The 25,908-nt window shown below is 40.9% G+C and overlaps 1 protein-coding gene and 1 long non-coding RNA gene across 4 annotated transcripts; both read right to left on the reverse strand.

The window, feature by feature from the left end:
* Positions 1–42: 42 nt before the first annotated feature.
* LOC308305803 (uncharacterized protein) lies at positions 43–25,624 on the reverse strand. Of its 3 annotated transcripts, none has more exons than XM_080750677.1 (4): positions 25,499–25,613; positions 1,966–1,998; positions 1,095–1,226; positions 43–248 (listed from the first exon to the last, which is right to left on the reverse strand). In XM_080750677.1, exons 1-4 carry the CDS (start codon positions 25,506–25,508, stop codon positions 163–165), a joined length of 261 nt encoding a protein of 86 aa, XP_080606803.1. In that variant the 5' UTR covers positions 25,509–25,613; the 3' UTR covers positions 43–162. The 3 variants fall into 3 exon arrangements, with proteins under 3 accessions (XP_080606803.1, XP_080606804.1, XP_080606802.1); XM_080750678.1 differs by lacking the exon at positions 25,499–25,613 and adding an exon at positions 3,358–3,385; XM_080750676.1 differs by lacking the exons at positions 43–248; positions 1,095–1,226; positions 1,966–1,998 and adding exons at positions 22,734–22,939; positions 23,752–23,910; positions 24,084–24,116 and having other exon boundaries at positions 25,499–25,624.
* Positions 7,690–10,780, reverse strand: LOC308305818. Its single transcript, XR_013963139.1, has 4 exons — positions 10,746–10,780; positions 9,833–9,865; positions 8,983–9,114; positions 7,690–7,850 (listed from the first exon to the last, which is right to left on the reverse strand). It is a non-coding gene; the product is annotated as an uncharacterized lncRNA (long non-coding RNA).
* Positions 25,625–25,908: the final 284 nt, after the last annotated feature.

Consider the following 25,908-nt stretch of genomic DNA (forward strand, 5'->3'; position numbering starts at 1 on the left):
AACCAAATAGTAAATGAGCCAATTGATGAAATAACATTCAGATTCCAGATTCCAGATTTGTTTTTATTGTTAAATTACATCCCATATATTAAGTATACAAGAGTACTATTCTTGAATGTTCCTTTGTGGAGAGATCGTTGCTTCAGAGGTTCATGTTGCCTCTCAGATGATGAGTGCCAGCAACCCGGCCACAGTTGCTCCAGTGCTGGCTGCAGCTGCAGTGCCTGCCACACCCATACCCGCCATACCTTAAAAAAAAAAACATGACATAGGTTTGTTACTCTCAACAGATGAGGAGAGTATCAAGCTAAATTTAATACTAATCAAATTAATCAATGAAATAACATTCAGATTCAAGATTTTTGATTCTGTGTCAAACATGTTTTATGGTCATAAAACATGTTTCCAGGAGCCTGGATCAGGCTGGATGGCTTGGTTCCAGGCCTAAAAAATAAAATATATAGGCCTATTGATTTGATTTTTGGAATCCTCAATAGGAAAAATTAATGGGTTTTCTATCGGTGGCACCACAAAATGGCCACCTGCTATGCCCTAATGGCAGTAGCTGAGATTTCCCATTGGAAATCAGAAGGTCACTGGACCCTTTGTCCTGACTGAACTCTTGATGTATTTTTTTAACAAACAGACGTCTACATACTGTACGGTACATATTGATAACTGCACTTGTTTAAATAATATCCTTCTCTTTCATCTGTTTGTGTCACATCTTGTGCTTGTCCCCTTTCCTCCCCTCTCCTCTTTTGGTTCCCTGGAGCAGACTCACCTGCGGGTAACGAGCACCAGAGACTATTTAACACCGTCTGTGGCTACTCTCTGTGCCGAATCATTGTATTGTTGTTTGTCATTCCGTGTTTCTGTGTTGCCATTTCGCCCGGGGATGTACCTTGTTTTAACATTATTTTAAGGTTAGTCGTCCTTAAACTGTCCTCCTTGGTTTTCTGCCTTTACTTTGTGTTGAGTTCCTGCGTTTGGGTCCAAATACACCCGGGTCCCTGACAGTTGGCACTTTGTAGACTTATTTATTTGTTGTAAGGTGGTAGAGGTTAAATAAAATGAAATAAAAACATAATCACCTGTTGACGTTAAAACTGCGACTGTGGACCCTGCAGTTGCTGACATCATAGACGCAGCGACCGATCCAGCAGCGATTCCAACTGAAGTGAAACCTATGGCCCCCAGTACAAAAGGGGCCGCGGCCACGCCACCTTAAAATTAATAGAACAGAATTACATTTTGTAATGAGTTGTTGTTGGGTAATAGCTACTGGAATAAACCAACATGCATTGAGCTTAAAAATACATTGAGGATTATATAGGCCTAGAATTATTGAATGCTTTAAATAGTGAAAAATAGCAGATAAGATATACAAGCTCACGGTGCCGCTCTGCGAGCTTGTAGATCTGCTATTTTTGAAAAAGTCATGAAAATGTGTGCAAATCTTTGAATATATGTATTTTCAAACTAAGCGAACGTTTGTACTCAAATTTTGCTGCTGGGGGTCCCTGGAACGAAATATTTTGAGATGGGGGTCGTGGCCAAATACATATCATTTTGAGGGTCCTTCACATGAAAAAGTTTGAACACCACTGACATAGTAGTCTCTCAAGAACAGACTAACTGAGCTCCAGTTAAGTGAAAAGGACCTTTTCTTTGACGATGGCTGGCCAGATTGCTGACATAGAAACATAGCTTTTTCAAAAAATCTTAGAAGGATTCAAAAGACACTTATAGAATCGGGTCAAAATTCTAATTTTCACGATTTTTCAAAAATAGCAGATCTACAAGCTCGCAGAGTGCTGTGAGCTTGTATATCTGCTATTTTTCAATAGTTAAAGCATTCAATAATGATACACAATAATGTCTACCCGTTCTAAATGGGTTAAATACATTTGATATTTTAAGATATGTCCATATCAAAATGGGAAACCTAAAAGAAAGTCTTACCTGCTGCACCCGCTGCAATAGCTAGTCCCGTCACTGGAAAGTAAGAGAAACAAAAATACTTATGCTCATACCTGTGCAGTGACCCCACCAGACTGAGCCAACATGACTCCAACATATACAGTATAAAGTAAAATACAAGTAAGGTCATAAAAGTAATGGCAAGTGAAGTGGCAGGCTGGTGAAGAAGGCTTTGAAGTGGAAAGTAATCTGGACAATCTGGAGGGGGAGGATGAGGAGAAAGCTGGAAACAATCCAAACAAACCCATCACATCCACTGACTGTATAGGCTACGATGAGCCAGCAACATGCAGGAGCACTGGGAGTGACTAACTCACTGCCCCTGTCCAGTTCTTCCTGCTGGTGGCCATTAGGCTTTATAACACTTTTTATTGACTTCTCCCCCTATGCTTCTCCCTCACTATTTGTAAACGGCCAGAGTTACAGGGTCCATTTGGTTCCTATTACTAGTAATACTTTAGCTCAGGGGTCTTCAATGTTTTCAGGCCAAGGACCCCTTAGTTGAGAGAGAGATGAAGCAGGGACCCCCACAACCTGTTCATAGATTCCATATAGTTTCATTGTTTGACAGCACAATATATTTTGGATTCATGTCAATTTGTGTTTTCAGATATTTAACCACTTGAACTGTCAATACTTAGTAAACTTGACCTTTCACTATGTACTTACATCTCGAAGTCTGCTCTTTTTCACCTCTACACCAAAGCTCTTTGTCAAAAATAGCAGATCTACAAGCTCACAACGCCGTTGTGAGCTTGTAGATCTGCTATTTTTGGCTAAAGTTCTCAGAATATGGACACTAGGGTTCAAGTGGTTAACATAAAAAAGGAGTAAAAAAAGGTTTATATCGCTCAAAGATTTGGAGGACCCCCTGCAGTAACTGTGGGGACCCCCTAGGGGTCCCGGACCCCCTGTTGAAGACCCCTGCTTTAGCTGAAACCCCTTCAAGGGCCCCTGCTCTCCACTTTGAGGACCACTGGTGTAGAGAATGACCATAGACTACAATATAATACAATACTTTAGATGTATTTGCACCTTATCTGGGATACTGAGCCGGTAAGGTGTAAAGTGGTAAAAGTTCAAGAACTTTTGGATATAGGCTACAATTATATGCTACTGCCTAAATTGATAAATTGCATATATAGAATACCACTACATAATATACATTGACGAATAAAGATATATAAATTGACAAATAAGGATAACACAGAAAATGAAGCAGAAGGATGACCAAGTGCAAACAGCAGTAGAACTAAATAATATTATGTGGTGGAATGATCCTGACCTAGACATAAAGCTTACAAAATAATGGTCTTTCAAAAATGATAACTAATTCAAGTCTTTTTTTGCAGATTTTGCAGCATTTGTACTCACATATGCCCATGTTAGTTGCTTCTTCTTCTTCTGCTCAGCTGCTGATGGTTAGATGGGTTTTTATATAGCAGCAGTGTGACGTCAGCATCATTTCTTGGGAAACGAAAACGAAACTTACTCTGAACACAAGAGGGCAGCAGGGCCATATAATAAGAATAGAGAGGACACCAGATAAGATATCCCCGCCCGTCCACTGTGTCATTGTTGTGTATATTAGGTTAATGTACACGCTTTTAACATTAACCTAATATACACAACAATGACACAGTCACCCTATTATAGTCTAGCTAGCCCAATGACGCCCTGACAAAACGCTATTTGTCCCAAAGTGACTCAAAACATTTCAGCTTTTTGTGTTCCCCATTTATAGTCTAATAGTTTTTATAATATTTTGACTCTCTCTCTGGCAATGTACACAGCAGGTATGCTTTCTGATGCCAAAAGCTCTTTTGAATTGAATTGATACCAGGCACTTTAAAATGATGAATGAATATACAAAACAAAAGTGCTTCAATACTTGATCTAGTAATGAAGAATTTTCACTACAACTGCAAGTTCTGCATTCCTTGGGTAATTTTATCGTCTACTCAGTCTCAGGCTTTTGTGAGCCCTCCAAACAGTTTTTAAGTTTTGATTCACAGTTATATTAATTGTATCTACACGCCTCCTTCCTATAACCCATTGTAAAGGGTAAACTTGGTAAAGGATGTGAACAAGCAGCACAGTACCTTCTTGAGGGAGCCAAAGACCGACATACTGTTTGAGCTGAGTTTCATGGAGTTGATACCAGGGTTGATGTTGTTCTGAGTCAGCATGGCATATTTCAAGCTATGTTGAATACCCCTGCAGGCCAAGGCATATGTTTAAAAAACAACCAGAGTTGTTAGACAGAGATACGGACAAGCTGTGACCATTCACATACTAAACTGCGACCTACGGTCACAATCAATAAGTATATGATAAGTATAAATGTACGTATGAGTGAATAGGCCCATGCGTGAATGTACTGCACATCTATCGCCATAGGCGATTTTAAGGGGTGTCCTAGGGTGCACGTGCACCCCCTGGCCGCCAGGCGGCCATTTTGATATATATATTTTTTTGTAATGTAACTTTATTTTATAATTATTAAATAAAACAGTGATCGTGATTTGTAAAATGTGCGCAAAAAGAGAGGTGGAGGGGCAAGTATAGTAGTTCACTCGACACTGACAGTAATGCTAATGAACGTGAACCAGAGGAGGTGGACGGAGCTTGCAGCAGCAGTGATCCAGCCACCGACATCACTGTGGAAGGCTCGCCGTTGCCGGAGACCGAGGCCCCGGTTCCTCCACAGCAAGCAAGCCCCACTCCAGACTCAACTGTTGTTACCCCAGGCCCAGACCCAGAGGAGCCAAATGAAGCCAACTTTGTTCATGAAAGAGACCCTTGCCATGGCCCGGATAAAGCCAAGCAGTTTTTGGCTTTGGGTCCATATCAGCCAGAAGATGTAGAATGTCCATTAAAGGCCGCTGGCGAAAAACAACGCAAATTCAGAAAGGAGTGGTTTAAAGATTTTGCCTGGCTGGAGTATAGCGTGCGCCATGACCGGGCGTTCTGCTTTCCATGTCGGGCCTTTGGTTCTGAGAACGCCGAGCAAGCTTTCAGGAGGACAGGTACATAAAGACACATCTCTGTTTACACAATGCTGTTGTACTCCCTCCAAGTGCATAGTCTATTATGTTCCCTTTTTTCAACTGTTTCGTTATATTGAAGAGAATGTGCGCAAAAAAAAAGAAATGGAGGACACGACACTGTTTGAAAAGAAACTTGCTTTTTTTCAAGAGAAGGGAATGCATAATTCTGATTCATTTGGTACATTAAAACACGTCTACACACTGTACCTCACCATACCAGTTACGAGTGCTTCAGCTGAGCGCAGTTTCTCTACTTTGAGACAACTAAAAACGTATTTACGGACAACCATGACTGATAAAAGAGTGTCAGATATAGGCATTTTACAGATTGAGAAAATACACGAAATTAAAGTGCAGAAAATAATTGAAAGGTTTGCAAGTGCCAAAACCCGGAGGCTGCAGTTCATTGTGTAATAAGGATGTGTCTACTATTTGTTTTTGTGAAATGCTTATTTGACACTGTAAATGACTGCTTGATTGCTTGATGAATGATGATTAACTTGATGTTTGGCTTTATATGTCCTGGCTGTGCTGCCTCTGTCTGCAAAATAAGTAAATAAATCCTATAGATAGACATATGGTGTCTAGAAAAAGAAGCACCTGTTTTACACTTTTTTTTGTTTATATTGTGTTACATTTGGGTACAAAATTAACTGCAGAAATCCGCTAAAACAACATTACAAAAGCGCTAATATCCGTCGTGCACGCGCGCTGCGCGCGCGTGCATGAGGTAATAGAGGTCGTGCACCCCCTGCTGGAAGAGGCTAGAATCGCCTATGTCTATCGCCAATGGATATATGAACGGTTATGTCAAAAACATGTTAAGGCAGTCATTATATGTAAAAGTCTGATATATTTGCAGCCTGTAAACTGATTGATTCATTCCCATGTGGGGTTTCTAATAGCAGCAGCAGCATTTTGTTTGACGGAAAACAAAACCAAAATGTAACATGCTGACACAATCAGGATGGATTGCGGATGATGTGGTCCTGATGGCACCATCGGTCCGAGACCTTCAACTCTCACTGGATCTCACATAGTTGTTTTCCCATCTCCAGCCACAATGTTGGCATAGCTTGGAGCAACAGAGGTGTACGGTATGTGCCAAGGGTCTGAATGAAGCCCCATTTTGATAGCACCAGGTTCAACATTTTACAAATACAGTAATAGAGAAATGGTATAAAACTTTGTTTTAAACAATGAAAATGGCATATTGATGCCATTAGGCAAGGCAATGCAACTTTATTTATACAGCTCCTTTCATACACAGAGGAGATTCAAAGGGGCTTTACAGAATAAAAACGAATAAATTCAGAGTGCAAGAATGCACTTAAAAAGATATACAAAAAATATATAATACATACAATTAAAAGTATATAAAATCAAATTTACAGTAGTTGGAAGCCCTACATCTGTTAGTTTACTTGACAATCTCCATGGAGTACGACAATAGAATCCAAACCACAATTCATCAACACCTTCTAGCACTGTAAATGGTTATTTCACTTTAAAGCACTTCTGGTGTCATTTTCATGTCTAATCTGCAGTTTGTGTGAACCCCAGACAGTTTTTAAGTTGTTTGATTCAATATGTACATTTTTCATAATATTCTTTTGATCAGAACTAGCCAAGTCACCTTCAAACTTTAACCTCATTGAAATAACACCTGAGAAGATCTATGTGATCGTCAATGTACAAACTGATGTGTAATGATCTATTTGGCTAGGATCGTTTTTCTTTAAGGATATAATGAGGTCTGGATGATGATTGCTCCATAAAAAAAGGGTCCAGCCAAAAAAATAAAATAAAAAAGAAATTCTTGGAGCCACTATTCACACTCTTTTGGGTACAAGATTAAATATGTCTCACTAGAAGGGTTTGCAGATGAGTTCAGTCTGGGAGTAGTGTTGATACAGTAGATGTGTGTGTGTGTGTGTGTGTGTGTGTGTGTGTGTGTGTGTGTGTGTGTGTGTGTGTGTGTGTGTGTGTGTGTGTGTGTTGGTGCGTTCATTGGTGCGTGCGTGCGTGCACAATAATATTACAATAATACTCTCAAAGTAGAATTTCATGTTACTTTTAAAAAGTGCACAAATACAAAAACAATAAGGTTGTTTAAATTGTATGTGTGTGGTAATTTAAATAAACGTTTAGAACTGCTGCTCCTTGACTTGAAAAGGAGCCAGTATAGTTGGTTCGGGCAGCTATTACGGATGCCTCCTGAGCGTAGCCCTATAGAGAGGTTATATCTGCACGTCCCACTGGGAAGAGACTCCCTGGCAGACCAAGGACCAGATTGGGGGACATCTCCACACTCTACACTGGCCTTTTTAAACTACAAACGTGGTTTTACCACTATTCTTATTTGTGCCCCCATGTTTTTAAATATTTTGTTTCACTTTCTTAGTTGTTTTTAATGGTGGGACGATTCTTTTTTTATGCAACTGCCTATAGTTATGGTATTATGACTCATGTAGAAGTAAAAGTAGAATTGAGTATGTGTGAATGCGTGAACAATTGGTTACAATAATGCATAAAATACACAATGATAGGAACATTCCTCATCATGCAAGTCGACTTTTAATACTGAAACCAAATAGTAAATGAGCTAATTGATGAAATATCCAGATTTGTTTTTATTGTTAAATTACATCCCATATATTAAGTATACAAGAGTACTATTCTTGAACGTTCCTTTGTGGAGAGATCGTTGCTTCAGAGGTTCATGTTGCCTCTCAGACGATGAGTGCAACCAACCCGGCCACAGTTGCTCCAGTGCTGGCTGCAGCTCAGTGCCTGCCGCACCCATGCCCGCCATACCTTAAAAAACACATGACATAGGTTTGTTAGTATTCTCAACAGATGAGCAGAGTATCAAGCAAAATGTAATACTAATCAAATTAATCAATGAAATAACATTCAGATTCAAGATTTTTGATTCTGTGTCAAACATGTGTTATGGTCATAAAACATGTTTCCAGGAGCCTGGATCAGGCTGGATGGCTTGGTTCCAGGCCTAAAAAATAAAATATATAGGCCTATTGATTTGATTTTTGGAATTCTCAATAGGAAGAATGAATGGGTTTTCTATCGGTGGCACCACAAAATGGCCACCTGCTATGCCCTAGCTGAGAGGGGAGACTAGAGGCCCACTGGAAATCAGAAGGTCACTGGACCCTTTGTCCTGACTGAACTCTTGATGTATTTTTTTTAACGAACAGACGTCTACATACTGTACGGTACATATTGATAACTGCACTTGTTTAAATAATATCCTTCTCTTTCATCTGTTTGTGTCACATCTTGTGCTTGTCCCCTTTCCTCCCCTCTCCTCTTTTGGTTCCCTGACACTGACACCTGCGGGTGTCAGCCGTGCCTAATTGGGTAACGAGCACCAGAGACTATTTAACACCGTCTGTGGCTACTCTCTGTGCCGAATCATTGTATTGTTGTTTGTCATTCCAGTGTTCTGTGTTCCTGTATTTCGCCCTGTGAGGTTTTACCTTGTTTTGTTATCATTTAAGTAAAAAATCAAACCTTGGTTCGAAGTGGAGCGGTGAATCTGAGCGGTGAATCTGAGCAGCTATACCCTGTGTGTGTGTGTGTGTGTGTGTGTGTGTGTGTGTGTGTGTGTGTGTGTGTGTGTGTTTGTGCCTGCACAACAGCGCCCCTCCTTTAACTTGTGTGGCCACTCAAGGTATTGCCAGGCTACGGACATAGCCAGCCAGCCAGCCAGCCACATAGCCAGCCACAGACATACCTGTCTATTGGGAGCACTTTCACCGCTCCAAAAACATAGGTAAACTGTCCTCCTTTGTTTTCTGCCTTTACTTTGAGTTGAGTCTCTGCGTTTGGGTCCAAATACACCCGGGTCCCTGACAGTTGGCACTTTGTAGACTTATTTGTTGTAAGGTGGTAGAGGTTAAATAAAATGAAATAAAAACATAATCACCTGCTGACTGTAAAACTGCGAAATTTGCAATGGCAGCTGCTGACATCATAGATGCAGCGTAGGATCCAGCAGCGATTCCAACTGAAGTGAAACCTACGGCCCCCAGTACAAAAGGGGCCGCGACCACACCACCTTAAAATTAATAGAACAGAATTACATTTTGTAATGAGTTGTTGTTGGGTAATAGCTACTGGAATAAACCAACATGCATTGAGCTTAAAAATACATTGAGGATTATATAGGCCTAGAATTATTGAATGCTTTAACTAGTGAAAAATAGCAGATAATATACAAGCTCACGGTGCCGCTCTGCGAGCTTGTAGATCTGCTATTTTTGAATAAGTCATGAAAATGTGTGCAAATCTTTGAATATATGTATTTTCAAAGCGAACGTTTGTACTCAAATTTTGCTGCTGGGGGTCCCTGGAACTAAATATTTTGAGATGGGGGTCGTGGCCAAATACATATCATTTTGGGTGTCCTTCACATGAAAAAGTTTGAGAACCACTGACATAGTAGTCTCTCAAGAACAGACCAACTGAGCTCCAGTTAAGTGAAAAGGACCTTTTCTTTGACGATGGCTGGCCAGATTGCTGACATAGAAACATAGGTTTTTCAAAAAATCTTAGAAGGATTCAAAAGACACTTATAGAATCGGGTCAAAATTCTAATTTTCACGATTTTTCAAAAATAGCAGATCTACAAGCTCACAGCGTATATCTGCTATTTTTCAATGGTTAAAGCATTCAATAATGATACACAATAATGTCTACCCGTTCTAAATGGGTTAAATACATTTGATATTTTAAGATGTCCATATCAAAATGGGAAACCTAAAATAAAGTCTTACCTGCTGCACCCCCTGCAATAGCTAGTCCCGTCACTGGAAAGTAAGAGAAACAAAAATACTTATGCTCATACCTGTGCAGTGACCCCACCAGACTGAGCCAACATGACTCCAACATAATACAGTATAAAGTAAAATACAAGTAAGGTCATAAAAGTAATGGCAAGTGAAGTGGCAGGCTGGTGAAGAAGGCTTTGTAGTGGAAAGTAATCTGGACAATCTGGAGGGGGAGGATGAGGAGAAAGCTGGAAACAATCCAAACATCACATCCCATCACATCCACTGACTGTAGATGAGCCAGCAACATGCAGGAGCACTGGGAGTGACTGACTCACTGCCCCTGTCCAGTTCTTCCTGCTGGTGGCCATTAGGCTTTATAACACTTTTTATTGACTTCTCCCCCTATGCTTCTCCCTCACTATTTGTAAACGGCCAGAGTTACAGGGTCCATTTGGTTCCTATTACTAGTAATACTTTAGCTGAAACCCCTTCAAGGGCCCCTGCTCTCCACTTTGAGGACCACTGGTGTAGAGAATGACCATAGACTACAATATAATACAATTTAGATTTATTTGCACCTTCTCTGGGATACTGAGCCGGTAAGGTGTAAAGTGGTAAAAGTTCAAGAACTTTTGGATATAGGCTACAATTATATGCTACTGCCTAAATTGATAAATACAGCATATAGAATACCACTACATAATATAAATTGACGAATAAAGATATATAAATTGACAAATAAGGATAACACAGAAAATGAAGCAGAAGGCTTCAGTAGAACTAAATAATATGTGGTGGACTGATCCTGATCTAGACATAAAGCTTACAAAATAATGGTCTTTCAAAAATGATAACTAATTCAAGTCTTTTTTTGCAGATTTTGCAGCATTTGCAGATTTGCAGCTTTTGTACTCACATATGCCCATTGCTTCTTCTTCTTTTGTGTCGCTGAGGACAGTAATGCAGCTGATGGTTAGATGGGTTTTTATATAGCAGCAGTGTGACGTCAGCATAATTTCTTGGGAAACGAAAACGAAACTTACTCTGAACACAAGAGGGCACTGGAAGAGCTCTTTTAACATTAACCTAATATACACAATGACACAGTCACCCTATCTAGCCCAATGACGCCATGACAAAACGCTATTTGTCCCAAAGTGACTCAAAACATGTATTTTGTGTTCCCCATTTATAATAGTTTTTATAATATTTTGACACTCTCTCTGGCAATGTACACAGCAGGTATGTTTTCTGATGCCAAAAGCTCTTTTGAATTGAATTGATACCAGGCACTGTAAAATGATGAATGAGAATATACAAAACAAAAGTGCTTCAATACTTGATCTAGTAATGAAGAATTTTCACTACAACTGCCAAGTTCTGCATTCCTTTTGAATTCTGGACTTTTACTTGTAACAGAGTATTTCTACATTGCAGTATTGATACTTTTACTCTTTTCCACCAATGCAGGAGGACCCCCCAAATTGTGACTTATTAGCCCACGGACCCCCATTTAAATTAAGAGAAGATGTTTACGGCTCTAGCAGGGATTCACAATCATTTTAATTTCCCCCAAAGGACCCTCAGTTTGACCCCCATGTAATGGTATTTCTCTGGGACTCCAATTCATATTGTTAAACCAATGTTAATTTAACTCTGTACACTCCATTTGTACACTGAGTTACATACCCGTAAGGGTCCATTTGGTTCCTGACTGTCATTTAGCTGGGGACCCCCTGGAACTCCCTCAAGGACCCCTGGGGGTCCCCGGACCCAATATGCAATACATATGTGTCAAGAAATAATTTCACAGTGAGCTAATAAGAACAAATATGAAAGTGCCATAGTGCGAAGTGTGGTCAACAAAATATGTCTCTCCCAGCTGTGATCAAAACCAGCCTTGAGAGTGAGTAGGTGTGAGGCATCCTTTTATAACCGCTGAGACACACCCATCCACGAGGTGCCTCCACCGATCACCATCTGTTACCCAGTAAATGCCGATAAGCGATAATATAAGTAAGTAATATAATTAACTCGGAACTCCCTTCAGTCAAAAGGAGACAGTTCTTCATTATAGCACCTACTGGTGGATTGTGTTTCAGCACTATTGCAGGCAAAAACAATCCAATGTTGAAGGTAACAACACAAATAAACACTGTTGAATAAACATAACGTAAATATAATAAAGAAAATAAACTCCAAAATAAACCAAGGGAATGAGATCAGTCACTGGTGCCCATGAAGACAACAATGCTGTCAACAAACTGAAATAGCCTAAAATAAGAAATGTATAAATCACATTTATAGCATTAAAGAACTGATGGCAGCCAAAGTCAAAGACTCCCAAAATAATGTATTTGATTGATTGAAGACTTTATTAGATGTTTCATGACAGTACTGTTCACTGGTACAAGGTCAATGTACATGTTGACCTTGTACCAGGTTTCACTTTCATGTAGAAGTTAAGTAAGCAATTTACCCCGAGTGAGAGGACATTATGCTCTGATAATGTCCTGTGTGAGGGGGTGATCGGACGAGGCGAAGCCGAGTCCGATAACACCCTCACACAGGACATTATCAGATGTCCGACCCCGAGTGGTAAATAGCTTTTCTACCACTTTTTCCCTTATACATGAAAGAAAACACATAGTTGTAACTTGCAAGGATCTTAAGTTACAATCATTATTGCCTATAAAACTTCCGCGAGACAGCAGATAGTTCCACCAACAACATCTTCTACTCACCAACAGATGGCGCCAACTCCATACTAATCCATGCGTCTAGCTTACAGCTAAGCTAACGTCAGTTAGAAGTACCGTTCCGGCCGTAAATAGAGGCTGTTCGCTTCCAGAAAGGCATAGGTTCAGAGAAAAGGGGCTTTAAAGTTGGCGGATTGCATTGGATCCAAATAAATCGGCGACTATAGCATGCACGTTAGTAAACATAGGACCGTTGCCACGGTCATTTGTTGGTTGGGGGAAAGGTGTTCCGACTACCTCCTGAAGTCCCCGGATGTACACTGAGGCGCATTGATCTCGGACAAGTCCTCACACAACTTTGCGGCAGTTGTTCTGTCATAACCTCCGGAATTTAGCCAATCAGAATCCAGTATTTGAACACGTGACTCGAAAAAGTGGTAGAATGTAGAATTGAATATGTAGGTGTGTTAGTGTGTGTGCTTGTATGCTTGCGTGCACAAACAATGTAGGTTGGTTAAAAAAAATGCTTAATATATATAGGCCTAGTGATATGAACATTCCAATGTCCTCATTTTTATTGTTAACTTACATCCCATATATTAAGTATACTTGAGTACTATTCTTGAATGTTCCTTTGTGGAGAGATTGTTGCTTCATTAAATTGTGAAGAAATTGTTGTTGCTTCAGAGGTTCATGTTGCCACTCAGACGAAGCGAGCAACCAACCCAGCCACAGCTCCAACCACAGTTGCTCCAGCGCTGGCTGCAGCTGCAGTGCCTGCCGCACCCATGCCAGCCATACCTTTAAAAAACATGACATGGGTTTGTTAGTATTCTCAAGAGATGAGCTGAGTATCAATCCTGGTTGAGATTCTGTTTTTAATTTGAAGAGGCAGTGCCATAGTTTAGTACTTTTTATGGTTTTCATGTGTCTAGGAGATTGACAGTACTTCATTAGACCCCCTGGTGTGGTTGTTATGAGCAATGATGTAATCACTTTGTATTTGGGGTTTCTTCCTTGAGGCTGACACCTTGTGGGTCAAAAGTGCCGATCCAAAAACACAGGAAAAAATGACATCATATAATCATCCCCTCCCCTTTTACCTTTCACCCAACACTGTGGGTGTGGCTAACTTCAGGTGGGTCACCACCCACCATGACAACCAGGCATACTTAATGAACTGGTGGGTGTGGCCACATAAAAAACTAATTGTCTCCACCAGCCTAAGGCAGGGGGAGAGTATGTTTTCACCCCTGTCCGTGCGTGCGTCCGTCCTCCGAGTTTGTTACCAGCTAATCTCCGGTGCCATTGGCCCGGACGCTGCCAAAATGAGCACACACACTCCCTGGATGCCAGTTCAGAACCTCTGCCCCACATTTTTCAAATGGCCCTGTTCTAGCGCCACCATGAGGCTGATGTTTGCAAAACACATTTCTGTACACTACTCCTACAGATTTTGGCCAAATATCACGCAAATCTCTACAGTCATGTGATCGACACAAATCTGTCTGATTGTCCATATTCCATCCTGATTGGTTGATATTGGCTTTCAAAGTTTGTAAAATTGGTCCATTTTGGACAAAATGCCTCAAATCACAAATGCAGAGTGCAATTACCATGAAATTGCGCACACAGGTTCCCACTAGGCCGAGGAAGAAATGCCACTTCAAATGTTTTAAATCAGCCTCATGGTGGCGCTATAACAGGCCGATTCGTGGTTTTACCTATAACTCCACCGATCAGTTTCAAACTTTGTAAGCGCACTCCCTGGATGCCAATTCAGAACCTCTGCCCCACATTTTTCACATGGGCCTGTTCTAGCGCCACCAGGAGACCAATTTGTGCAAAACTACCTTTTGGCCAGTAGGCCTACTCCTACAGATTCTGTCCAAAAATCTTGCAAATCGGTAGACAGTATCTCTACAGTCATGTGATCGACATGGATCTCTCTGATTGTCCATATTACATCCTGATTGGCTGAGATTGGCTTTCAAAGTTTGTAAGATTGGTCCGTTTTGGACAAAATGCCTCAAATCACAAACGCATAGTGCAATTAACATGAAAACGTGCACACACGTTCCCACTAGGATGAGGAAGAAATGCCACTTCAAATTTTTTAAATCAGCCTCATGGTGGCGCTATAACAGGCCAATTCGTGCTTTTACCTATAACTCCACCGATCAGTTTCAAACTTTGTAAGCGCACTCCCTATTAGTAGAGTCAAAATCTGAAGTTCTGTGACCATCCTCGGGGAAGGATGTTTTGATGATTGATGTCTATGGACCCTTTATAGAAGGTCCCTTGCAAAAATCATGGCATTTTCTAAAAATGAACTTTTGATCCCGATGACCTAGCATCATGTATGAAGACGCTTTTTCATACAAGTCAACCATGACACAGTGTGGGCAACAATGTAGGCTATACTACACACAGTGGAACAGCCTGTAATCAACAGATTGCTGTATCATTGTGTCAACATCTCCTTATTACCAGTAAGATGCCCTAAGGGCCTTCCCTAACACAGGCCTATTTTGGTCTAGAGGGGGCGGATCCACTGGCTGAAAACAGCCGGTAGATCCTATTGGTTCACGATCTGTGCCATGGCCCGCCTCCGCACTTCCTATGCCAGAAATTTCAGCAGGTTAGCCCAGGCTTTTATTTTTCTTCCTATCGCCAAAATAAAAGCCTGGATTTCTGAGGCTAACCATGAGTATTCCAAATATGACACCATTTAAATCATAAGACCTCCTTTGATTAGCATAATGCATGTTTAATTCGAATATTTTATGCATTATGTAACAACTCAAAGCAAACACGTGGTAATTTTCTGTTGCATTATTCCTGTACATCTGACCACAAATGAGGCAGTAAATATTCCAATAAAGTGCTCTTTGCTCATGTAAAAAGCTAGTATGTCCATACATTTTTTTTATGTATATCAATTATTATGACTTGTAGTATGTCACATACACATGGTCACATACCAAACGTATCCAAACTTTACAAGTCAACCATGAGGATTCAAAATCTGACACCATTTTAATCACAGACTTTTACAGACACAAAACACATATCAATCTGAATCAGAGCTGAAATGTCTTGGAAAGGATTCTCTGGAAAGAGGCAGAGCAAGAGCTGGGTGCCAGTGAGAAGTGGGTGACGTACCAGTTTAAATCTCAAAAGATGCCACCCTTTCCTACTGGCCAGAAGGCCAGTGCAGCCAATGAGTGCAGTCTGAGTGGGATACAGGGAGCAATGTATCTGCATTGGTAACGCTGCACTGGTAGCGCACCACCTACATGAGGTGCCATGTAGTGCCTCCAGGTTGAAATAGCGGATCAACTCTGGTTGGTCTGTCTGAGAATGAAACATCTGCCCACCTTAATTGCCTTGGCATTAGGACAGAGGCTATGCCTCAGACAAGAGGAGCCTTTGGCCAGTCTGCCTTTGCGGATGGCAATTGTCCAGTAGGCAGAGAAAAATAGAGCATAGGAGCATATGCCATCAAGCGAAGTTGTCTAATCCAATGCAGCTATCACGATTTGTATAATTTCCATGAGGAATTGGTGACACAAGCCTTTGTTCAAGGACTCCTTCCTGGCCGTTTTAGAGAGCATGCCCATGCCCCATTGCCTCAATGCCCTCAAGGAAGCAGAAAGTTACCATCCTTGTTTTGACTGTCCCTGCCTATACCATACAAGCCAAGTGTGGGGAAAGTGATGGTGAAAGTGAAGTGAGTCATTACAGGAGCCACTCCCCAGTCTACCAGTCAATCACAAGAGGCACTGGATATACAGAAGAAAGGCCTATGCTCTGGCTGCTACCAATGTGGAGAACCGTGACACATAGACCACATGTGGTCCACATCCAGATTTAAAGTTGGATCAGCTGGACAGTTCCTTGCGTGATCTACGGTGACACTTTTGGACAAAGACAACAATGTAGGCTATACTACACACAGTGGACCAGCCTCACTGTAATCAACAGATTGCCGTATCATTGTGTCAACATCTCCTTATTACCAGTAAGATGCCCTAAGGGCGAGAATGCTTCATGTGATATCACAATATCTCCAGGGCATGGCCACGTTACAGGCTACCTTCAATAAACCTACAGTACATGATGAATAATCTAACGTTTTTCATGCCTAAATTGCCTAATACATACTAATACAGACATAACCGATATGCATATATGGTAGAATGATGAAACAGCTATGCTCTAGGGTTGTCCTTATAGGACGATAACGAATGGCCTATTGAGTTGGGCTACCTGCAGATCATTCAGTTCAAGTACGGTACTAGTGATGGATATGAAGAAGTACGATTTATCAGGAGGAGGAAAAACGCACATCCAAAGAGAACAGTGTGACACAGGATGAGGAGGATGCAGACCAAAAGACAGGGTGAGGAAGAAGACAAGCATCGAGTTAACCAATCCGACGGGGAGGGGGAGATGCTGAAGAACGAGGAGAAGGAGGAAGATCCACAGCTGTTATTTGCGTCCTGTTTTCACTGGCGTGGGGCCAGGGCTCCTAGGAAAACTTTATCTTGAGCCTCGAGGGAGGCACAGGTACCCGGACATCCCAGATCCTGTTGGAGAAGTGTCAACACCCAGTGTCAACAATAACATGTTTGCAGTGAGGGAGTTTTATAGCATAAGGTTCATTCCAGTTTAATGTTCCTCCAACACCGCACCCACTCACCCAGGTCGGGTGATGCCATGGTTATGATTAAAATGGTGTCAGATTTGGAATCCTCATGGTTGACTTGTTTGAAAAAGTGTCTTCATACATGATTCTAGGTCATCTGGATCAAATGTTCATTTTTAGAGATGGCGCCGGGCACCATTTTGAATTTGACCCTTTAGCAAAAAATGCCGGGATTTTTGAGAGGGACCTGGGGGCTAAATCTTTTATAAAGGGTCCATAGAGGTCAAATCAATCATCAAAACATCCTTCCCAGAGGATGGTCACAGAACCTCAGTTTGAGATTCTACTATATAGGCCAAGGAAAAACCCTTTCCTTGCATTTTTCACATCAGCCTTTTATAGCACCACCTGGAGGCCGACTTATGTAAGACACATTTTTGGATATTACTTCTTCAGATTTGACCCAAAATGAACACAAATCAGTACACAGTATCTCTACAGTCATAAGATCAAGACGGATCTGTCCTGTATTAAATATTCCATCCTGATTGGCTAAGATTGGCCTCCAAACTTTGCAGGATTGATCCGTTTCAAACAAAATGCCTCAAATCAAACATAGCGTGCAATTGTAATGAAATTGTGCACGCACATTCGCAAAAGGCCAAAGAAGAAATTACACTGCAAAATGTTCAAATCAGCCTCATGGTGCCGCCATGAAAGGCCTAAGATTGGCGAAGAAAACATGCCACCCTTTTTACATTATTGCCCTATTATACCACCACCAGGACGTGTGGCTGGTGGAGACCTGTGCTCGGAAGAGCACTTCTTCTAGTTTTAACTCTTTCTGTACACTTTTTTTTGAAAAAAAAAAATCTTCCTTCTAGTTTAATGATATATGATATGATAGGGGGGGGGGGGGGTAAAAAATCATGGCACTGCATCTTTAACACACTCTATCGAGCTTGGTGTCACTGTCAGCTGTGCCTAGTTGGCTAATGACACCCCAGAGACTATTTAAGACTGTCAACTGGCTGCTATCTGTGCCGAATCATTGCCTTGTTATTGTTCTTCCGGGTATCCGTGTTCCTGCACTTTGCCCTGTAAGGCGTACCTTGTTTTAATTATTTTAAGTTAAGTCGTAGTTAAACTGTCCTCCTTGGTTTCCTGCCTTTACTTTGAGTTGAGTCCTTGCATTTGGGTCCAAATACACCCAGGTCCCTGACAGTTTGCACTTTGTAGACTGATTTGTTGTAGGTGGTAGGTAGAGGTTAAATAAAATAAAAACATAATCACCTGTTGATGTTAAAACTGAGATTGCAGACCCTGCCGCCACTGCCCCTCCATTTGCAAGGGCAGTTGCTGACATCCAAGACGCAGCGTAGGATCCAGCAGCGATTCCAACTGAAGTGAAACCTATGGTCCCCAGTACAACAGGGGCCAAGACCACCCCACCTTAAAATGTATTGAACAGAATTTTGTAATGAGTTGTTGCGTAATAGCTATACTGGAATAAGCCAACATGCATTGAGCAATAATACAGAAATTAAGGATTTGATATTTTAAAATATGTCCATAGCAAAATGTGATAAACCTAAAATGTAAAATCTTACCTGCTGCACCCGCCGTAACACCCCCCGCGATAGCTAGTCCTATGACTGGAAAGTAAGAGAAACAAATGATTTAGTCATCATATGCATGCATGCATGTGCAACAGTGTTGCCAGATGTACGATTTTATTTGTACGATAATTTTACGCTCTGTACGATCAATATTTCCAAAAATGCCCAAATGTACAATACTGTTGCCATACCACAGAAAAGTGTGTGAATTTACTAAATTCCCTGGCTGATGATTCGGGATCCGGTTTGTCTTTTCAAAATAAAAATAAATCTGACCCTCGATCTGTACTTGGAGGCATTAAAAACACTGGTTGCGTCTTTCCAGTCCAGTTCTAGGCTTTTATTTGTGTAAGGTCCAGGAAATTCACCGCCTCCACAGCATATCGATGGCCAAAACACAAAACCTATCTGAAAATAGGTCTTTGTTGGAAAAATGAAAAAGAAAATGTGTGTAAAAACGCAAAACCTCCCATCTACTATTTCTAGGTAAAAACCTATCTGCAGTCGACAACATGCAGATATGAGGTTTTTACCTAGACATAGTTAGGCATTTATTTTTGTTAAATAACACTTTTTACAGCACATTCTACAGGTCTGTTTCAAGTATTACCATTAACATTTCTTTTTATCAAAGGTTTCACCACCTGACACCAATCATTAGCAATCAACAAGGCAATGCAGATAGGTGGTTTTAAGCTTCATCATTTTGCCACTTTTGCAAACCTGTCAAAGGTCATGTTCTAGTCACATGACATTTTTGACAAAATGAGGGGCAGAACGATCTTGCAGACAGACTGACCATGTGCAGCATAGCCTGCTGTCATCATTTCAAGTGAAATTTGCAGATAGGAGGTTTTGCGTTTTGGCCACGGATATGTGATGCGTGGAGTCTCAAACCAGGTTGTTTCTTTCTTACACTAATTTTTTGTGAACTTTTTTGTGAAATTACATTATTTACACATGTGATTTATCTTTTTTGGCTGTGTAAGATGGTTTTAATTCAAATACGATCATTTTAAGCCTTCGGTATGATAATTCAACATTTCTCATCTGACAACACTGATGTGCATTGAAGTTAAATAGGCTACATTAAGTTAGGTAATAAAAGGGTAACAGGATAGCTTGGCACCAATATGGAAGAGTGGGCACCTTGGTGTTAAATTGGCTATTCTTTTCCTAAATGTAAAGATAATATAAGTACATTTAAGTAGCCTATAGCCTAAATGATTAGAACGTGCTTTAACATTTGACAGCTAAGGTCTAATATTTCTACAATTGCATTATGGGGTTGAAGGATAAAGAGTCGGATAATAATGATGTACCTTGTAGCATGTTCATATCATGTATACTTACTTTACATGGGCACTTTACATTACTTATTTGCCCTAGAAAAAGTAAAAATAAAGAAAAAAAAAATATAGGCCTATATGCGTATATATCGAGGGGCCATATGTCCCTAGTGCCCACCAATCCAATAAAAGGGAAAAGGTGATAGTGGCAAGCTGGTGAAGAAGGCTAGCTTTGTAGTGTAATGTAAGTTGTGGACAATAGACGTGGTTGCGGGGGGGAGGATGCGGAGAACACTGGAAACCATCCAAACAAACCCAGGCCAGAGGCTCAAGACTCTTCGAGCTATAGCAAGATTCTGCCCCTATGGGCAGTTCTTCCTGCTGGTGGCCATATTTGGGCTTTATAACACTCTTTTAGCGGTTTTCCATAGCATTTTTTAGCCCGACACTACACGACACGACACCGCACCGCATTTTATTTGTAGGTTTTCCACTACAGACAGTACCCCCCCCCCCCTCCTCCCCTCCGCTCCCGAAATAAATCAACGCCCCTTTCAACATTACGGATCTTTCTCTGTAAACACAACGGAGATGCTAACTTGCGCTAATTATTTTCTTTAGAGATGTGGTGGACAATATTTTAGATGCCACACACTCACACAGGTCTTCATCGAGAATACCATGCCGTGCCGTGGCGTGAATAAATATAAAACAGGACAAAAAATGTAGTGGACTATCCTGAGCTAGACAAAATAAGAAAGGTCTTTCAAAAATGATTAGCCTATGTTAAAAGAGACATTAGATGTAAATAAAGTCAGGTATAATTGCAGCCTTTGCCCTTTGTACTCACGCGTCGCAGTCCCATCACTCTGGACCCAGTTTCAGCTTTTGCGTGTTCCACCTAAACACGTATCCGTTTGGACGTGGCTTATAGTTCTTTGTCTGAGTCTCTGAGCACAGTGAGCACTGAGCAGCTGAGGGTTAGCTGCAGCATCAGCATCATTTCATGGGAAAATGAAACGTTGAACTTTGAACATCTGAACACAAGAGGGCACTGAAAGTACTCTATTATGATACACAATGATGACACCTGGCTACAATGATGATCATGTTTGCACATTAATACATGGTTGATATCAGTTTTAAATCCATCCCGAAGTGTAAAATATTACCTTTTTATTCTGAGGAGGCTTACTTTAGGTCTTTAGCTAACATTTTTGACCAATGTCAGAAGAAAAGGCAGTGTCTATGAAATGTGACCAATTCTGATATCTTCACAAATTGGTACCACCCAAGTGACCGTACATTTTTTACATTTTTGACTTCCTACATGTCTCTAGTTTACATTTTTGTATGATAACCCTTTCTGAGACCCAGCTTAATTGATGTTATCACCCGCTAGAGACCCAGCTTAATTGATGTTATCAACCGCACTTTTAGACTGATAAGAGATAAAAAACCCTAAGGCCTCCGACTAACATGAATACTCACCCATACGTGTATTGTTTTCTGAGGCCATTTCTAGCCCACTGAATGTTTTTTGTGCAAAACAAATGCCTGCAATGGATTCAGCATCATGACAAACCCCTAGTTAGACCCCTCACATCCCACTTAAATACCCAGAAAAAAAACTTTTCTGGGTATTTTCCTCCTGTATAGAAAGTCGATGGGAGACCGACTCTAGTGGCTGATAACATCAATTAAGCTGGGTCTCAGAAAGGGTTATCATACCAAAATGTAAAATAGAGACATGTAGGAAGTCAAAAATGTAAAAAATGTACGGTCACCTTGGGTGGTACCAATTTGTGAAGATATCAGAATTGGCCCCAGGCCTATGTGCCATGATGTCCAAAGGGCATTGTATTCATATTATATAATTATACTATAAGCCTATTGTACCTTAATACGTTTCACTATCACTACTCTAGTTCAGTAGTTCCTAAAACCTTTTGCTCGAGAAATTTGATGTCTCCCTGGGCCCAAACTAGTGAAAATAGTTGATCGACAAGCTCACAACACGTTGCGATATGAAGTTACAAATATGAAATGTCATATATTGAGATACTCTCAAAGTAAAATTTCATGTTACTTTAAAAAAAAAGTGCACAAATACAAAAACAATAAGGTTGTTTTTGTATTTGTGTGTGGTAATTTAAATAAAAGTTTAGAACCGCTGCTCCTTGACTTGAAAAGGAGCCAGTATAGTATGGTCCGGGCAGCTATTACGGATGCTCCCGAGCGTAGCCCTATAGAGAGGTTCTATCTGCACGTCCCACTGGGAAGAGACTCCCTGGCAGACCAAGGACCAGATTGGGGGACATCTCCTCACTCCACACTGGCCTTTTTAAACTACAAACGTGGTTTTACCACTATTCTTATTTGTGCCCCCATGTTTTTAAATATTTTGTTTCACTTTCTTAGTTGTTTTTAATGGTGTGACGATTCTTTTTCATGCAACTGCCTATAGTTATGGCGTTATGACTCATGTAGAAGTAAAAGTAGAATTGAATATGTGTGAATGCGTGAACAATTGGTTACAATAATGCATAAAATACACAATGATAGGAACATTCCTCATCATGTAAGTCGACTTTTAATACTGAAAACCAAATAGTAAATGAGCTAATTGATGAAATAACATTCAGATTCCAGATTCCAGATTTGTTTTTATTGTTAAATTACATCCCATATATTAAGTATACAAGAGTACTATTCTTGAATGTTCCTTTGTGGAGAGATCGTTGCTTCAGAGGTTCATGTTGCCTCTCAGATGATGAGTGCCAGCAACCCGGCCACAGTTGCTCCAGTGCTGGCTGCAGCTGCAGTGCCTGCCACACCCATACCCGCCATGCCTTAAAAAAAAAACATGACATAGGTTTGTTACTCTCAACAGATGAGCAGAGTATCAAGCTAAATTTAATACTAATCAAATTAATCAATGAAATAACATTCAGATTCAAGATTTTTGATTCTGTGTCAAACATGTTTTATGGTCATAAAACATGTTTCCAGGAGCCTGGATCAGGCTGGATGGCTTGGTTCCAGGCCTAAAAAATAAAATATATAGGCCTATTGATTTGATTTTTGGAATTCTCAATAGGAAAAATGAATGGGTTTTCTATCGGTGGCACCACAAAATGGCCACCTGCTATGCCCTAGCTGAGAGGGGAGACTAGAGGCCCACTGGAAATCAGAAGGTCACTGGACCCTTTGTCCTGACTGAACTCTTGATGTATTTTCTTTAACGAACAGACGTCTACATACTGTACGGTACATATATCGATAACTGCACTATTGTTTAAATAATATCCTTCTCTTTCATCTGTTTGTGTCACATCTTGTGCTTGTCCCCTTTCCTCCCCTCTCCTCTTTAACACTATTTAACACCGTCTGTGGCTACTCTCTGTGCCGAATCATTGTATTGTTGTTTGTCATTCCAGTGTTCTGTGTTCCTGTATTTCGCCCTGTGAGGTTTTACCTTGTTTTGTTATTATTTAAGTAAAAAATATAGGTAAACTGTCCTCCTTTGTTTTCTGCCTTTACTTTGAGTTGAGTCGCTGCATTTGGGTCCAAATACACCCGGGTCCCTGACAGTTGGCTTTTTGTAGACTTATTTGTTGTAAGGTGGTAGAGGTTAAATAAAATGAAATAAAAACATAATCACCTGTTGATGTTAAAACTGCGACTGTGGACCCTGCCGCCACTCCTCCTCCACTTGCAATGGCAGCTGCTGACATCATAGACGCAGCGTAAGATCCAGCAGCGATTCCAACTGAAGTGAAACCTACGGCCCCCAGTACAATAGGGAACGCGACCACGCCACCTTAAAATTAATAGAACAGAATTACATTTTGTAATGAGTTGTTGTTGGGTAATAGATACTGGCTTAAACCAACATGCATTGAGCTAAAAAATAAATGGAGGATTATATTATGAAATACATTTGATATTTTAAGATATCCATATCAAAATGGGAAACCTAAAATAAAGTCTTACCTGCTGCACCCGCTGCCACAGCTAGTCCAGTTACTGGAAAGTAAGAGAAACAAAAATACTTATGCTCATACCTGTGCAGTGACCCCACCAGACTGAGCCAACATGACTCCAACATATACAGTATAAAGTAAAATACAAGTAAGGTCATAAAAGTAATGACAAGTGAAGTGGCAGGCTGGTGAAGAAGGCTTTGTAGTGGAAAGTAATCCGGACAATCTGGAGGGGGGGTAACAGGAAAAGCCGACCTAAAACAAAGTCGACCCAAACTCGTTTCCCAACGGGTCAGTGGCCTTAATAGACAACAATCTGATCTTTACTTCTGGGGGTCCCTGGAACAAAATATTTTGCGATGGGGGTCCGTGGCCAAATACATAGGTCTATCATTATGAGAGTCCTTGACATGACGAAGTTTGAGAAACAATGATAGCAGCATAAGTTTTTTCAGGAAAACTGTTAGGATTAGAAGACATTTTTAGAATGTGCCTATCAGTGGTTAAGGACCGCCAAAATGTGTTTTTGGCCGCGGACCCCCATCTCAAAATATTTTGTTCCACGGATGGACCCCTATCGCAAAATATTTTGTTCCAGGGACCACCAGAAGCAAAGATTAGATTTCGGTCTATTCTGCATCTAGCTTAAGGCCACAGACCCGTTGGGAAACGAGTTTAGGTCGACTTTGTTTTAGGTCGACCTTTCATGTATTCGGAGGGGGAGGATGAGGAGAAAGCTGGAAACAATCCAAACACAAACGCTCCCCATCCACTGACTGTACGATGAGCCAGCAACATGCAGGAGCACTGAGAGTGACTGACTCACTGCCCCTGTTCTTCCTGCTGGTGGCCATTAGGATTTATAACACTCTTTAGTGACTTCTCCCTCACTATTTGTAAACGGCCAGAGTTACAGGGTCCATTTGGTTCCTACTAGCAATACTTTAGCTGAAACCCCTAAAGTCAAGGGCCCCTGCTCTCCACTTTGAGGACCACTGGTGTAGAGAATGACCATAGACTACAATAGAATACAATTTAGATTTGCACCTTCTCTGGGATACTGAGCCGGTAAAGCCTGGTAGGTGAGGTTACTGAGCCGGTAAGGTGTAAAGTGGATCTAGGCTACAATTATAAATTATTATGCTACTGCCTAAATTGATAAATACAGCAGAATACCACTACATAATATAAATTGACGAATAAAGATAACAGAAAATGAAGCAGAAGGAACTGCAAACAGCAGTAGAACTAAATAATATTATGTGGTGGACTGATCCTGATCTAGACATAATCTCGGAGCTGCGTAGCAGTGGAGTGAGGGGGTTCCGAAAGGAGCTAACATAAAGCTTACAAAATAATGGTCTTTCAAAACTAATTCAAGTCTTTTTTTGCAGATTTTGCAGCATTTGCAGCATTTGTACTCACGGAGACCCATGTTAGTTGTTTCTTCTTCTGTATTTCGTGTCGATAGCTTGGAATTAGCAGTTCTCCAAGGAAAAGCAGAGGACTAATGAAATGCAGCTGATGGTTAGATGGGTTTTATATAACCTCGCCTACCAGGCTTTCTCCCGAGAGAGAGCCTGGTGTTCGTTCACAACAGAGCGTTTGGTTTCCGCCTAAAGCGCGGAAACCACTAGAAGCGGCGTCGCTTTGATTTGGTTCCCTCCGTTTGTTTCCCCAATCCCTTTTAAAATGCTGGAAATGCTACGTAGTCTTGCCAGTCGCTACGAGTTGGATTAAAAGATGCACATACCAAACGAATTTTTCGAAAGCAAAACTACGCCTCATCAAGGTGTTTATTAGGTCGGCCCTAAAAGTATGTCCTTGGGTGTAGG

This window comes from Nannobrachium achirus, assembly GCF_963921795.1.
Source record: "Nannobrachium achirus genome assembly, chromosome: 20".
NCBI lineage: Eukaryota > Metazoa > Chordata > Actinopteri > Myctophiformes > Myctophidae > Nannobrachium > Nannobrachium achirus.